General features: G+C 53.2%; 1 protein-coding gene across 8 annotated transcripts in view; it reads left to right on the top strand.

Annotated features, from left to right (window-relative positions):
* The first annotated feature begins 7,175 nt into the window (after positions 1-7,175).
* The window catches only part of TECPR1 (tectonin beta-propeller repeat containing 1), a 28,305-nt gene continuing 19,221 nt past the window's right edge, over positions 7,176-16,259 (top strand). For 7 of the 8 annotated variants that reach the window (XM_074345683.1, XM_074345687.1, XM_074345682.1 and 4 more), the window contains exons 1-7: positions 7,607-7,765; positions 11,336-11,571; positions 11,895-12,077; positions 12,300-12,422; positions 13,336-13,461; positions 15,548-15,722; positions 15,832-15,932. In XM_074345683.1, the coding sequence (XP_074201784.1) occupies positions 11,347-11,571; positions 11,895-12,077; positions 12,300-12,422; positions 13,336-13,461; positions 15,548-15,722; positions 15,832-15,932 (933 nt within the window). In that variant the 5' untranslated portion in view covers positions 7,607-7,765; positions 11,336-11,346. Of the gene's footprint in view, positions 7,766-11,335; positions 11,572-11,894; positions 12,078-12,299; positions 12,423-13,335; positions 13,462-15,547; positions 15,723-15,831; positions 15,933-16,259 lie in introns of all 8 variants that reach the window. The other variant, XM_074345685.1, reaches the window with a different exon arrangement.

Raw genomic sequence — 16,259 nt, 5'->3', positions numbered from 1 at the left:
GACTTCGGGAATTCTATAGGGAAGACACGAAAGGGAGCAGGAAGATACAGCTGGCGTTTCAGGAGAGTAGTTTTAGGGGAGGGGGCAGGCTCTCTGGGGCAGGAGCCTGGAGTCCTTCTTTTCCTACTTGCACCAGCACAGTCCTTGGCCTGCTGTTTATTGGCTTCAAAGAAACTGAAGAGCTGCCATTAGGAATTACACTCAGGTGACCTCAGAAGGTTCCTGTCAGGGGCCTCCTGGTCCAGGCAGGGTGAGCTTTCTGCTCCTGGGGGACCCGAGGCCAGCACTATGCAGGGGAGTGAGGATTTTGCTACTGGTGACTGGAGTTTGCCATCCGTCTCAGCCCCCAGGTCCAAAGCAAGACGGAAGGGACAGTGGAAATTCACGTATGTATTCATTGGTCCCAGCCCTGCCACTGACTGGCTCTAGGGACGACGGCTGGATTTTTGACCTTTGAGTGTGTGAACTCCCTTCCGCTGCCAAGGAAATCTGGGGGTCTTGGTAGGGACCCTAAGAGGTGAGATCCTTGCTCTCTCAAACACTTAGTCCCTAAGACATGGGCAGAGAGCTCCAGCTTGGCCAATACTCGAGCTTAGGGCTTCGGGTCTGCAGTGAGTGACAAGAAGGACTGACAGATTGGAACTCATCCCATCTATGGCTGCAGCTCCAGCATCCAGGGTCCAGGGCTGAGCATAGGGAGCAGCAACAGGGTGATGCCCCAAAGCATCCTTGTTCACATCCTGATCAGGCTGCTGCTATGGCTCTCAGTGCCCACAGTTCCTGCCTGTTTCCTGAACCTGGCTTTGCAGGCTTCTGTGGATTCTGTGAGCTACACAAAACCCATCGCCGGGGATTCCCTTTCACAGTTTGGTTTGCAACCCAAGAATTCTGACTAGCTGTGTGAACTTTGGCAAATTACTTTACCTCCCTGAACCTTAGAATGCCGTCAGATGGGGCTGGTAAGTGCTTCTGGGGCTGCCTTAAACCCAAGAGACGCACCCGTAAAAGGCGGGGTCTACTTGGGCTCAGCTTTTTGAGGATGCAAATGAAATGGATGTCTGTTTACACTATTAGCTTGGTTTCATGTACATATTTCCAGTCACATTTGCTATGAAATATTGTCTGTAGAAAATGTTTTTCACTCTTACTTTTCTGGAAATGACTTTACTCAAGCTTCCCTTCATCTTTGACGCTGCTGTCACCATCATCCCAGAGCCCCGATTTCCAGGGCACATCATCTCATCTTTCTTCTGGACGGTTTCAGCTATGGCGTTTTGACAAATCACGTGTGATATTGTCATTGATAAGTTATCTCATTCACGTAAAACTAGGACAGTTGCTTTTGCCATATGTCCTTTTTAAAAACCTTTTAAATTATAAAAAAAATTATACACAGAAAAAACGTATAAGACATAAATATCATCAATTATTATAAAGCAAAACTTACATAACCACCACCCAGGTCAAGAATTGGAACACTGGCAGAAATTCCAAAGCTTCAGGATGTCCCTTTGGTGCCTCCAAAGGCATCTATATCCTGGTTGTCATGGTAACATTATAGTAATCACTCACTTGTCTTTATACTTTTACCATTAAACGTACATCCTCCAACATTTTAATAAAGCTCCTGCCTATTTTTGAACTTCACCTCTGAAAGGGATCATATAGGCTGTCTCGGGTCTGGCTTTTTCATTTGGCATGGTTCAAGATTCAGCTATGTTGTATTTCATTCATGCTTTGGTTACCGATAACATTCCCTTGTAGGCTGATATCCCATTTATTTATCCATCCACAGTTGATGGACACTCCAGCAGTTACAAGCAATGCTGCTGAGCACATTCTTGCACGTGTTCCTGGTGTGAACATGACCTAAGGCAATGCTGATCGCAGGCCAGGCCAATCTTCAGCATCACTAGATTCCCCAGGGATACCACCAATTTACAATTCCACTTAACTTGCCTGGTAGGCATCCCCCTGGGGGCTGAATCTGCATTTCTCTGCTTCCTGAGCTTGAGCACGTTTTCGTAAGTCTATTGTGCATTTGTATTTCCTCTTTTTTCCTTAAGAGCCGATTCAAGTTCTTTGCACACGGTAATTCTTTCTGTTGTCCGGACCCTGGCTCTTTGTTGGTCGTGCGTGTTGCAAATATCTTCTACTGCTTGGTGGCTTACCTTTCTACCCGCTTAGTGGGGTCTTTTGTTTGTTTGTTTGAAGGGAGAGGTAATTATATTTATTTATTTATTTTAATTGAACCCACGACCTTGTGCATGCTAAGCATCCACTCTGCCACTGATCTATACCCTCCCCGCCTTTAATGGTGTCTTGATCACAAGAAATTCTCAATTTTAGGGATTTTTTTTTTTTTTTGGCAGGGGGAGGTAATTAGGTTTATTTATTTAAAAATTTTTAATGGAGGGACTGGGAACTGAACCCAGGACTTCACGCATGCTAAGCACACGCTCTACCACTGAGCTATACGCTCCCCCCAGAAGTTCTCAATTTTAAAGTAGCTGAAAGTATCCATCTTTTCCTTTAAGATTGGCACTAAAAAGCACCAAGTCTTTTTTGTAGAAATCCTCCCTTATCTCAAGATCGTTAGTATATCTTCTCATATGATCTTCAAGAAAGTTTGTTTCGTCTGTCACATTTAGGTCTGTGATTAGAGTGGCCACGTGTCTCGGTCTATGCCTCCTGGGTGGGCCTCTCTTCCAGCGAGCATCCCTTTTACTTTCAACAGTGTCTGCGAAATTTCCTGAAACTTTTCTTCCTGGAAACAATTAGCAGCACTTCTTTGCTATCTCTAATCCTGGCCACTGCAGATTCCTGGCTCTGGGGGAGGTGCAGAGAAGCACAACAGGGCGGAGTGGAGGAGCCAGGTCTGGGCTGGGCTTTCACACCGGCTGGGCTGGGCAGGTGGCATCCGTAAAGCCGCAAAGCCGTGGTGAGCTCAGAGGGGCTGAGGCCAGGACATGTCGCTGCACTCCCTCCCCGGGGCACCTCCTGCCCCTGGCCGCTGTCAGTCAGTGGGGCTCCCTTCCTGAGCTGGAAAGAGAGCTGAGGGGGTTTGGGATGGGAAACGCCACTCTGGAGTAGGTTAATAAGAAACCCCATCTGTGTAAACGATTATAAATGTCTTGACAATGAAAGACATTTTAGGTACAAGTGGTCTGCTTGAGAAATTATATTTCTGGAGTTAAACACAGTAGAGCCCTTTTACATACAGGTATAACACAGATTATGGTCTGGTTTTGCAGAGTCTGTGTGAATTCAGTACCTTTAGAAACTCCTCCAGCTGCTGTGGCCCAGTCATGTGGTGGAGCTCAGGAAAATGCATTAAGCAAGTGGAAGGTGGGACCTGCCTGAGAAGCTTCCGGCAGATAATACATAAACACAGAGACCCACATGCCTACTGGTATATAAATATTAGGGACTTGAAGTTACAGGGGCAAGTTTTATCTTGCTCCCTGGAGTGCAGCTGATGTTCAGCAAATTAACCTGGGCTTTTATTTATTTACTTATTTTGTCTACTCCTGACCCTTGTACTTTACCGTTGACCTTATCAGTTTATACTCCTTAACCCCTAATTAACAGCCTTTATATGCACAACTCAAATAAACCCCTACGGGTCATAGTCTTTCTTGCCTTCTAACATCTCTCTCTCTCTTCCCCATTTGCCCTTTTCAGCTCCAGGTGAAAAGTTCTCTTGGCCAAGTTGAACCCCCAAGAGAGTTAGCACAGAGCCTAACACACAGTTAGCACCCCTAAATGTCTGACAAATGGACGCTGGACTTGGCCGCGTTCACGTGACTTTGCAGAACCGGGTGGAGGTCAGACAGCCAAGGGTGACTCTCATTGGCTTCCAGATTTAGTGTTTGTGTTTGTGTTTTAGGTTTTGGAGGGTTTGAAGGTCTTTTCTTAGACACAAAAACATTGCTTCTTCACTTCAAAGGCATTGCTGCCTGTCTTTCAATACACGAATCTGGACGTGGACATGAACTTCGAGTAGCACATTTTTTTTTTAAAGCATACAACTGTATTAACTTTTTATTCTTAGTTTATTATAATTTTTTAAAATTTATTTTTATTTTATTTTGGGGGTTTTTCTGTGGGGGGAAGGTAATTAGGTTTGTTTATTATTATTATTTTTTAGAGGTGGGGATTGAACACAGGCCCTCCTGCACCCTAGGCAGGCACTCTACCACTGAGCTGTACCCTCCCCCTTGAGTTGTACTTTTCTAACAGATCATTTCTGCAAGTTTTCCTCTGCCAGACATAGGGAGAATCACATTTTTAGCTGCTGCATGTAGTACCTTAAGTACCAAAGGAAAACTGCAGGCACTGAAATTAATTGAATCAGCAGAGTGTACAGGAAGGAACTCTACAGTGTGGGCCACCCCAGAAGCAGGGTACCACTGGCTGAGTGGTGACAAAGGGCCACCAAGCCGAGAAGCAGCTGCCCAGGGTCCCACCCTAGGGGTGCCAGGCTCACGGCAAGACATCTGGCTTCACAAACGGAGGAGTGACTGTAAGCAGAATTAAAGTAAAAACACCGTGAACCACCTGTGACTCCAAGTTGACTCCCAGTGAATAAGCTTCCACGGAGAGAGCAAAAACCAGATAGTGTAAACAAAGAGATATGCTATCAGTAAGAGTTTAGGAACCACTTCACCACCTCCTTTTAGCACACAGGGGAGAGCCTGCTGGAGCTGAGTTATGAGAGGGTGAGGGCAGCCACACATGGCTGGTGGGCATGAGGGGTGGGATGGAGAGAGGGAGTGAGATGGGGGGGTTGTCAGTGCTGCTCATCTCTGCCCCTGTTTGCTCAGGTTCTTTCAACACTTTTCAATGCATGACTTACCCATTATCTGGGCGATCAAGGAAGGGATAGTCATTCCTTTAATAAAAGTTGAGTACCTATTGTGCGTGAGGTGATGATTAAGCCCTGGAAATTCCAGTATGAGTAAGAAAGTCACTCCCTCGGGGATCTCATGGTGTGGTCAGGGACACAGATGGGAAAACAAACAATCATAACGCACAGGTGAAGGGTGAGGATGGAGGGTGTACAAAGCCTGAGGGCATCATAACCCAGATCTGCTTTCCCTTGGGTTCAGCAAGAGTTGACCTTTGATCTGAGACTTCAAGCTGAATGAGAATGACCAGTGGAACAAGGAAGGTGAATAGGACATGAGGGACATTGGGGGATGTGTGGGGGAAGCCTGGAGGTCTGATGGAGTGGGCAAGGGCCCACATAGTAAGTTCTGCCTAGGCTCGAGCTTAAAGGTTCACAGAGATGGGGCTACCACAGAAAGTGGAGCCAGGTGGGGAAAAGCTATTGGGAAGAGCCTGAACTCTCCCCTGTAGTTGATGGGCAACCATTGGGGAAGTCTAGCCAGTCCATGCAGGCATCAGCCCAGCCATGCTTCCCTGTCCCAAATACCCAAATTTGCACAGTAATGTCCATCACCCTGAAAGCTGCTCTCCATCAATCATTTGGAATGGTACTAAATCCAGTGTTGTTTCTAAAGTATTTCTCGAACTCTTGCTAAGCAGTGAAGCAAAAGGCCAAGTGCACCAACCCAAATACCCAGAGATTATACTACTACTACTAGGAATACGTGGGTGCCACATGGGATGTCAGGCGTTGTTGTAAGTGCTCTACACGGACTTTCTCACTTCATCTGCCCTCCCCCGTAAAGAGGCAGGTGGGCATTATTCTCATTTTGCAGATGAAGACATAGGCTCAGAGGTTGTGTGACTTATAGAGTAAGTGATGGACCTGGAATTTGAACCCACTGTGTCTAGCCCAGGAGAGAAGTGGCAAGGTTTGGTAAGAGAAGAAATCGGAACTGAAAGTTAAAATAAAAAAGCAGAAGCAGGAATGAGGATGATCAGTTGCAGTGTGGGCCGAGAAGTGCAGACCTCCTGTCCAAACTTGGAGTCAGCTCTGCAAAGACTGGGAGGACTGGGCGGTGGGGGTGGGGATAGGGGAGGAACTTGGGTCCCCAGAAGGTCCAGTGTCAGATCCTGAATCCTGGAAAGCTGGTATTGAACTCTGTCACAGCACATGCGCAGTGCAAGGACCTTGGAGAGCTCCTAATTCAATGCCTCTTTTAAAGTAGAAACCAAGGCCAGAGAGAAATGGCTACAAAGTGTCACAGAACAGAATCCAGCTGTCCCCCTGCTTCAAGACTAATGTTTCTGCAGATTAGCGGCCACTCATGCTCCTGCTAATAGGACCCTAATTTTCCTCTGAGGAACCACCCTCTTCATCTGGCTGAGCCCTTGTGCAGTGGATTTTAGCTCAGGCTGCTATAACAAAATACCACAGACTGGCTGGTTAAACAACAAATATTTACTTCTCACAGTTCTGGAAGCTGAAAGTCCATGGTCAAAGTCCCAGGAGATCTAATGTCTGGTGACAGCCTGCTTCCTGGCTTGAAGACAGCCATCCTCGTGCTGTATCCTCACAAGGGGAAGGGGCATGAGGTCTGTTGTGATTCTTCTTATGAAGGTGCTACTCGCTTGAGGAGGGCTCCATCCTCATGACTGAATTACCTTCCAAAGGCCCCATCTCCAAATACCAATCCCACCAGGGGTTAGAGATTCAATATATGGATTCTGGAGGTACATAAACATATAGCCCCTAACAATCCACATCCCAAGGCTAAGCCAGTCCACAAATGGCATTCCCTCATCACACACAAGACTCCACAAATCTGTCCAGGGTGAATCAGAGGCTTCTGCCTTTTCTCCCACTGGAGTCCACCCATGTGGGTCTTCCCCACTCATCGTGATCAGGGAAATCCAGACTTTGTCCTCAGAAAGGAGCCAGAACCAGAGTGAAAGGGAGGGAAACCAGGTCTAGGTGACACGACTTCAGCCTCTATGTCTGGTTGTGCCTCATCTTTCATCAATCACATCTCCTTTTTGGGGTCTTGTTTTGTTTTTCTTTCTCTGTCCCACCTTTGGGAATAACACCACCACCTACCTCTTGGGTTGTCGGGGAGATGAAGAGAGAAGTTGCATACACAGCACTTACCTCAGAGCCTGGCGCCCAGAGAGCACTCATATATTCTCCAGTATTATTATATTAGCCACCTCGAATTAGGTTTTCTGTCACTGGCAACACACGAGCCTGAACAAAGCAGTGACCTGTTATTGCTGCCATACCACGCTGTGGTCACAAAATTATTATCCATGCTTTACGTGCCCTCAAGGGCCACACTTCAGTGAGAAGGAAATCTCCTAGACTTGTGTTTCGGCTCCGCCCCCTCCTCCCGTCAGTGCAGCGCGGCCCACCCAGGCACCCTCCCGGCCCGCCCCCCGCTCCTCGCCTGCGGCCCAAGAGCACACCGCCTGCTCCGGCAGGTGGTCCTGGGGGGCGGCGGCCGGGTCCTGGGGGTGGCAGGCGGCCTTAGCGGGGCGGCGGGAGGTCTGCGGGCCCCCTCGCTCCCGCGAGCGGGGAACCTCGCACCACCGCCCCACCGCCCCACGGCCACACCTCCGCACCACCGGAGCCCAACTTCGCACGACGCCGGAAGTGGGCGGGCGCGCGACCCCACGGAGACCCCGAGGGCGGCAGGTGACGTGTCGCGCTGCAGCCAATCGCGCGTCTCTGGCCTTTGCGTCACGGCGAGGCCGACCAATGGGCACAGACCTGGCTGCCGCTTCCTGCCTGCTGGCTCTCCCTGGGAGGGGAGGGCGGGCCGGTTTCCCGGCCGCCAAGGAGCAATCGCCGCAACCCCGCCCGCCGGCGCCCGCTCAGGTGAGTGCAGCGGCGGCCCGCGAGGTGGGACGGGCGCCCCCGCCTTTCCGGGCAGGTTGGGGCGGCAGAGGGCAGCCCCTGTTTGCCCGGCGCGCGGGGCGGTAGGAAGGGGCTGTGCTCCCGCTGTGCTTCCTGCACACCCGGCGGCGCCGCCCCCGCCCCCATTTATCCCCCCACACCCCTCCCCGCCAGCACAGCAGACAGGTGACACCCCGACCAGCCTTTGCGCTGGAGTGACTTCTGAAGTGACTTGGGTTGCTGAAGCCTGGCAGGTTTAAAGGATCGAGCTGCGAGGAGCGCATCTGTCCCTCCTCTGGGCAGTGATGAGAGCAAATCTGCTTGTCGTGGGATTAGCTTGGGCAGATGGTCAGCGCCCGGTGCTGAGATGCTACCGGTGGCAGAGCAGGGGGCCCACCTGTCGCCCAAGTGAACCAGAATGAAACCAGGCTTACCAACTGAAATGATGGAGGTCAGGGGTTCATGATCAGAGCTGCTGGCTCAGGGCACCTCCTAATTTTCAGGAAGGACTCAACCACCATGCGTGTCCTGTTGTTTTCTCCCACCTCTTTTTACCCTGTTGTCGCAGTCCAACCGCCCCCACATTTGGCAGGCAGTGAGCCATTTTAGTAGCTAGGGTTTTCTGTATTCACAGAAGGTGGGAGTGACAGGGTGTGACAGGAAAACAAACCAGCCAGAAACCTTGCAGGAAGGACTCCTGAGGCAGACTGGGAAGTAAATACTACAGATGTTCCCTTGGGACCATGTCCCTCCCTCTACCACACCACACCCTACTCCCTCCACCCCCACCTTCCCTTGGGCACCTTTTTGTCTCTGAAGGGATCTGTTAACATACCCAACAGAAAGACAGATGGCTCTGAGGGTGGTGAGCAGGCCTTCTGAGCGAAATGTCCGAAGGTCCAGCTGGAATTCATTGTGCAGAAGTTGTTGGTGAATTGGAGGCTGCTTTCTTGGAAGATGTTGCCTCCATCCCTTCACTCCTGCAAAACAAAGAAATCTCAGGATCCCAGAATTCTGGGACTTAAACTCTAACCTCCCTTTCGAGAGTCCTCTGACCCAGTGACTCTGGACAGGTTACCCGATCACCTCCCAGCCAGGAAGTGGCATGTGAGAAGTTAGGACCACATCCCAGCAGGGGTGGAAAGGAGGTGGGTCCGACCAAGGGTGTTCATCTCGTGTCATCTTTAGCTGGGAAGTCATGGGTGACTGGGTCTCCACTCCAAGGGGAGTTTGCAAACAAAACCCCTACCCCATCCATTCCCTGCAGTAGAGTCTTCTGTTAGCTGCCAGAAGGCTCAATTGTGTCTATGTGGAAATTACTGCTTAGTCATTTCTCTGAAGGAAAGTGTATCCAATACAAGTTAATATCCCATTCATTGAGCTCAACCTGCAGGCTGAGCCTGACTTAACTGGCTACTTACACAGTGACCTGTGAGCCGAGAAATATCTTTGAAGACTGGATTTACATTACAAATGTCACCATGGTAACCGACATCCCCTTCTCCCCCCTTCCAAACACCCACGCGTCCACCACTTAGTTTCTACTATTGACAGTTCACAGTGCTTGCTCTATCACATACCTGCCTACCTGTTAAGACCTTACTTTCAAGCTTAAGTCATGGATGATATTTGGCTTCTTTGGAGCTGCAGTTCTGTCTTAGCTTAGGGAGTTGGCTATGTAGTACCTGTAGGTGGTGATGATTTTCTGTGACTCTGAATGAACACCTACTATGTGCAGAGCACTGGGAAGTACAGAGGGAATGGAGAGGCTGAAGACTCAGATAGACCAAGAAGGGATTTGATTTTTTTGTTTTTAAGAGACAGAAGCTAAGTGGCAGTTTGTGATGGCAAATGCCATGTAATAAAATGACTTCAGTGACATGCACAGGGTCTTCCTGGGCACTGAGCACTTTATTATAACTCTGTACCTGTATTATCTCATTCATTTCTCACAACTACATAAGTAGTTCGGTATTCCTTTCTGCCTTATACAGATTAGGAAATCGAGGCACAGCGAGGTTAGCCCTTAGGCTTTGGGTGGTGCAGTGCTAGGAAGTGGTGGAGTCAGGAATCAGGTTGCCATGGTCTGGCTCAGTATAGACGCTGCAGGGGGAGAGCAGAACCTCAGGCCTGACCAGGGAGGAGTGGAGGGGCATCTGGGGGTTGCCACAGCTCTTCCAGGGGTCCCAGCTCAGGCACCTGAACTCAGGTGCCAATTTTCAAATGGCTTTAGAAGGCTAATGTCCTAAGTTCCCATGTGTTTGTCCTGGTGGTGGTGCCCTGGGTGGAGAGGTCAAGCTTCTCCACTCCTGGTGAGGCTCCCCCCTTTTCCCCCCAACCTGTCCTCTTTGTGCACTTCCTGTCCTGCGTGTTTCCCAAAGCTTGTCACTTTGTTCACTTCCCTGCTTCCTGTTCCTCGTGCTTCAGTCACTTCCTCTCCCACCCGCACTCCTTCTTGGGGTTTGTCAGACACACTTTGTTCTAAAAGAACCAAGTTGCTTGTAGCAGATGCTCCTCTTTTCAGATGAGTTCCATCCGTGTTGTCATCCATGTTGTCATGCTTTCTGAAGTGTCCTTGTGCCCCAGCGGGTCTCAGGAGCAGAACAGCCTGGCCCCAGCCTCGAGGCATCCAGACTGTCTGTCTCCTGGTGGCTCTGGTTTCCAAAGCAGACTGGCCGTGTCCTCCCCTTGGGGCAGTGATCGGTCTTGGATGCAGGAACTGCCCTGTCAGACTGAGCTACTCGCTGTGATCCCCCCTCCCTCCCCTCACCCCCCCAACCCCCTGCCCTCATCCAGCTGCTCTGTTTTACTGCTGTGGTCTGGCCACATGTTCCCCCTCCCTCCACCACCAGAGCCCCAGGAGGTATGCCCCAGGGAGCAGCTGCACCATCAGCCCCCCGGGGGGGGGACATTGATAGAGCCCCCCTCCCCCCCAAAGCAGAAAGGAAGAGGGAAAAGGGAACCTGAGAGGAGAATGGCAGAGGAAGAGGGGTGGGGGAAGAGAGGCAGGTGGTCACACAAGGAGGGTGAAGACAGACCCCTCACATCCCCGCCACGCGCACCGCCTCGGCTCTCCTGCAGGACCAGCCCTCCAGACCCATAGAGGGAGGTCACGTGGGACCAGCATGAGGGGGGTCCCTGGCAGCAGGATGTGCGTGTTGGGGATTCAACCAAATCCATAACTTTCCATTGATTCTTTTGGCAAGAAAGAGCTGAACGAAATATGACCGAATCACAACATTCATTAAATTGGGGGCAGTGGATTTTAGGATATTACGTCTTTTTCTCTGTACTTTTTTGTATGTTTGAAGAAATCCCCATAATTGAGGGAAGGGAAAGTGAAGAACAGGAAAAGGCTGAGAATGGGGAGCTGGGCTCTGTCCCTGCTTTGCTGGGGCCACTCAGCCTGTCGTCTGGACAGAGTTTTGCCTCTTGCAGCAGGAGACAGTCAAGGCCAGGGTTCTCAGGCCCTGCCTGGCCTGGATGTCCCTGGGGCTGGGAGCCTGGACCGGGCCCGCTGACCCTCGCCCTCCTGCCGCTGTCTTCCTGCAGCCCCCGCGGCCATGCCCAGCTCAGTGCTGTGGGCGGTAGACCTGTTCGGGAGGGTGTTCACGCTCTCCACAGCCGGGCAGTCCTGGGAGCTGTGCAGGGACGCCCAGCTGGAGTTCAAGCGGGTCAGCGCAGCCACCCAGTGCTGCTGGGGCATTGCCTGCGACAACCAGGTCTACGTGTATGTGTGCGCCAGCGACGTCCCCATCCGCCGCCGGGAGGAGGCCTATGAGAATCAGGTGGGGTCACGAGCCAGCGAGCATCTGGGTTGGTTTGCTGGGACATCGCGCCCCTGCACCCCCGGCTCCCAGCCCATACCCGCATTCTTTTCTTCCATTCCTCGGAAGATCCAAGTGGTGTAGGATCCGGGATTGCTGGGGCCCAAGCCCCTGTTGTGTCCTCATCCAGGCAGCTGGCCAGGTCTGCACGGGATGGGCTCCAGGCAGGTTCCAGGGGCCCAGGTCAGCCGTGCCCTCTGCTGCTCGGGGCACTGTTGCTGGTGGTAGGTCCTCTGCCCTTCTGATGCTCCGGGCCTAAGGCTGGTCTCTGCCCTGACCCCCAGCGCTGGAACCCTGTGGGCGGCTTCTGTGAGACGCTCCTGCCAAGTGACCGCTGGCCGTGGAGCGACGTGAGTGGGCTCCAGCACCGGGCGCTGGACGGGGTGGCGCTGCCCTCGCCGCATTGGGAGTGGGAGTCGGACTGGTACGTGGATGAGAACTTTGGAGGGGAGCCCACCGAGAAAGGGGTAGGTGAGCTCAGTTCCCGCCGTGGCACCCTCGCGGGGAGGGGGCGCTTTTGGCTCAGCCAGCCCCCCCCCCAGGGCTGTCCCCAGCACCCTGCACTCCCCGCTTGGGACCCGTGGGGGTGATGCTTCGGGCCATGCTGTGCCCTGCCCCCCGCTCCCCTGGCTCTTTCACTTCTTCCTCGACAGCCTGACACGGTCGCCCTCCCCACCTTGGTATTTCAGGGATGGACGTATGCCATCGACTTCCCCGCCACCTACACGAGAGACAAGAAGTGGAATTCTTGTGTCCGGCGGCGGAGGTGGATCCGGTACAGGAGATACAAGTCCCGGGACGCCTGGGCCAAGGTCTGGGAGCCGGTGTGGCCCGGGGCGGAGCAGGGCCAGAGGGCAGTCCCACTCTCCCCGCCTGTGCCCGGGGCACCAGGCCCACCCTGGGACCTGGGCTTTGACTCTCCCCCATTGGGAAGGCTGCAGTCCTGCGTGTTGCTTCGTTTGGGAGATGGCCGCACAGGGAGCCGGCCCAGACTGTGGCCCAGGACAGCACAGAACTTGTCTTGACCTGGTCTCCAGGCCACCCTGTCCCAGGCGGAGGCTCAGTCTGTGCTGTGATGCCTCCCCTTTCCCCCGCAGGAGCCACTCTTGTATTTTTCAAGTGACCTAGAAAAACCAACTTAGGGACGCAAGGCCTGGACTGGGGTCCTACGGGACCTTGAATGAGAGGAAGGCCTCAGGCCCTCACCCGGCCTCTCTGCAGGGTCTGTGCCCAGAGGTGGGGCTGCCAGCCCAGGGCTGGGAGCCGCCAGAGGGCCAGGAGACGGCTGGTGTCACAGAAGGCTCACCCGGTGGGACCGTGTTCTGTGATCGGCCCCCTTCTAGGTGGGATGGAGTCACAGCAGTCAGGCCATCACGAAGCACAGAGCTGAGCCCCTGCGTGTGCATCTGTCTTCCGTGCTGGGGCAGCAGTGACCTCCTGGGGATGGCAGCCCAAGCCTGGTGGCCAACAGAGGGAGGACAGGGCAGCAGGGACCCAGGGCCAGGAGCCCTCTGTCAGGATGCTGCCTTCTCTGGGAAGTCAGCTGGGGACAGGCTGGAGGATGGAAGGCGGCGTGCTGGGGGAGTGGGGAGCAGGCACGCTGGAGGGAAAGCGGGGGGAGGGGGGGTGTGGCATGTCCCCAGGTCCAGCAGGAGGGGAGGACTGCTGCCTCCTGGCCCAGGTGCCCACAGGTGCTGACTGCTACTGCCTTCCACCTAATTTCAGATTCCGGCTGAGGATGACCCCCAGCAACTGCCTGATCCCTTCAACGACATCTCTGTGGGGGGCTGGGAGATCATTGACGAGCCCGTGGGCCGCCTGTCTGTGTGGGCCGTGTCACTGCAGGGAAAGGTGAGGCCTGTGCCCCCCGGTGCCCTGGACCAGAGGTGAGGAGGCTGGTCTGCCAGTGTCCTCCCAGAGGTGGGGGGAGGAGGAGGGCTGCCCTCGAGACCTTCTCACCTCCTGTCCCCGCAGCTGGGGATACCCTGAGCAGGCAGCCTGTTCCTGGGGTCCCCAGAGTCCCCACTCCTGTGGATCCTGCTGTCCTGTGGACCTTCTGGGTCCTGCTCCTCCCAGGAGACTTTGATCTTCCACCCATTCCTGGTCCCCGCCTGTCCCTCCTCTGAGCCCCGGAGCACTGATCAGGGCCCACCCTCAGCTCAGATACCATGAGTATTGTCTCCTGAGACAGATTCTCAGCTCCCTGCCAGCGCCCTTGTGGTACCTCCTACACAGCAGTCTCTAGTAGTATTGTGGATGGGTGAGCAGATGGTGATTGACGGTTTGGGGGTGGGTGGGGGTGGATGGATGGGTGGGTGGGTGGATGGGTGCATGATGGATGATGGATGGATGGATGGATGGCTGTTTGGATGGGAGGATGGGTGGGGGGCATGGGGGGTAGATGTTTAGAGAGGAGAGGGGATTCTTCTCTCAAGGAGTCTGTGAACTTAGCAAAGGAATACAACCCACCCCTGACAGCAGCAGTGACGTGGGTGGTCCCATGTGCTAGCGACCCCACCCTTACTTTGGCTGTGGCTGTAGAGTATACTTGATGACTATTCAGTTCTCTTAACGCAAACTGACCAAAATTCTCTGGTTGGCTTTGGAACAGCAACCGCAGGTTTTTATCAGGCTTACCTCCTGGTCCCTCTTGGTCTGAGCTTAGGTCCACCCACAGTTGTTGCCTCTGAGCCACGTGAAGGGTGGTGGGGAGCTGGCCCGGGACAGCCAGCGCCCTGATCCAGGGGTCACCTGGACGCAAAAAGAGGGGAGAATGAGTTGGAAAGTGGTGCCGGCTGGGAGCCACCCCTGCTCTGCTTCGCTCCTGACATCCGTAAAATGTGTGACCGGGACCCTGGGCTCAGGAGGAGCTGGGCAGGCAGATGGCCCCCAGGTGAGCAGGTAGCACAGGGGAGGCTGCCAGAGCGGGAGGGCTGCTGTCATCCAGCTGCTGATTGATTTACTGAATCAGGTGTTTGAAGAAGCACCCAGCAAAACATCATGTGCACAGCGGGGCAGGGGAGCTCCATAACACATGCATTTGTGAGCAACGGTGGTGATGAGGGAGGGTTATCACCAGTCTACTCTGTTTTCTATTTTTCCCTTGGAAAATACTGTCCAAACTAAATCATTGAACATGTTTCTTTTTTTTTATTATAAGTGAGATCCTATCCCACCATTCACAAATGTTAAGGCAGTCTGTTTAGATAGCATAGAATTTAAAGTTTATAAATAAAATTAATATGAGTAATAAATCTCACTAACTAATAAAGAATTTTAAAAAGAAAAAAAACACAAGGTGATGGGGTTGGGGGGCTGTGGTCCCCAGCGTGAAGACAGCTCCTTGGAGGGGGTCCCCAGCCCTCCTGGACCTCACAGCAAAGTTTACTCCCCTCCAGATGAAATGAGCCAGACAGTTTGGACAATAAGAGCAAATGGCTCAGCCGTAAATACTGTATTATGCTCCCTCTCTTCAGCTTAAGAAATGGACGTTTTAGACATTCCTGTGTAGGGACCTGGGTGGTTTTCTCACTTCACCAGGGGTCTCCAGCTTCCTTAGAGATGGGTGTCCTGAGAGTGTGTTGCCACTAGGGGGCGCAGGACACTCGGGCTGGGGCTGAAGTTCCCAAAAGACAAGCAGAGGACAGATGAGGTCTGTTCCTCTAGGACCGCCAAAGTCCAGGTGTCGGTGTCACGATCCCATTTTTCAGCAGGGGTGGGGAGTCATCTAATCTGACTCGAGGATCCCGGCGGCAGTGGGGGCAGGGTGAGCGAGGTCAGGAGGATCCGGTCATCCTGGTCGCCGGTCCCCTGGAGACTCCACGCTTGGCCCGTACACATGCTGATGCTAATACAGCCAAGCTTGGGCAGCTGATCTGGCCACGGAGCTCTGGAATCACCCTGCCTGACCCTCCCTCGGGTCTCTCCCGCCACCCAGGTGTGGTACAGAGAGGACGTCAGCCACCCCAACCCCGAAGGCTCATCGTGGTCCCTGGTGGACACCCCGGCGGAGGCGGTTCAGATCAGCTGTGGGCCCCACGACCTGCTGTGGGTGACACTCTGGGAGGGACAGGCCCTGGTCCGGGAAGGAATCAACAGGAACAACCCTAAAGGTGGGCAGCCCTGCACCCGGTGCTGGGAGAGGTGGGGGCAGGGGGGCGCCCAGCCCCTCCCCCGAGCTCTCGGTGACCGGCCACTTGCGCTTTCTTCTGTGCCGGGCAGGAAGTTCTTGGTCCATCGTGGAGTCTCCCATGTCTGAAAACGGGATCATGCACGTCTCCGTGGGAGTTGGTGTGGTCTGGGCTGTCACCAAGGACCGGAAAGTAAGGCGGGGTCCCTGGGGGCTGTGTCTGAGGGCTCCATTTAATGTAGAGGGTTTGTGGGGTTTTTTGTTCTCAGGAGTGTGGTTAACCTTTAGAACAAATCCGATATCAGCCAAGCACCGTGCGTTTGCTGTTGATGTCTTGGTGATCTCCAAGGGGTTTGGTGCCCCCGCTGCATGTGTCCCTGTACCAAGTGCAGAACAACCATATTTATCGCTGGATAGGCCATAACATTTCAAGTAATCAGAAAGTAGTTTTCTGAAACCCTCAGCCAGCTGAACGGGCCCCTTTGCTCCTGGCCAGAGCTCGTCATTCTTACTTTATCAG

Source organism: Camelus bactrianus, chromosome 18 (assembly GCF_048773025.1).
Source record: "Camelus bactrianus isolate YW-2024 breed Bactrian camel chromosome 18, ASM4877302v1, whole genome shotgun sequence".
Taxonomy (NCBI): Eukaryota; Metazoa; Chordata; class Mammalia; order Artiodactyla; family Camelidae; genus Camelus; species Camelus bactrianus.
Note: the sequence above shows the minus strand (reverse complement) of the source record. Positions and strands in the feature narration are given on the sequence as shown.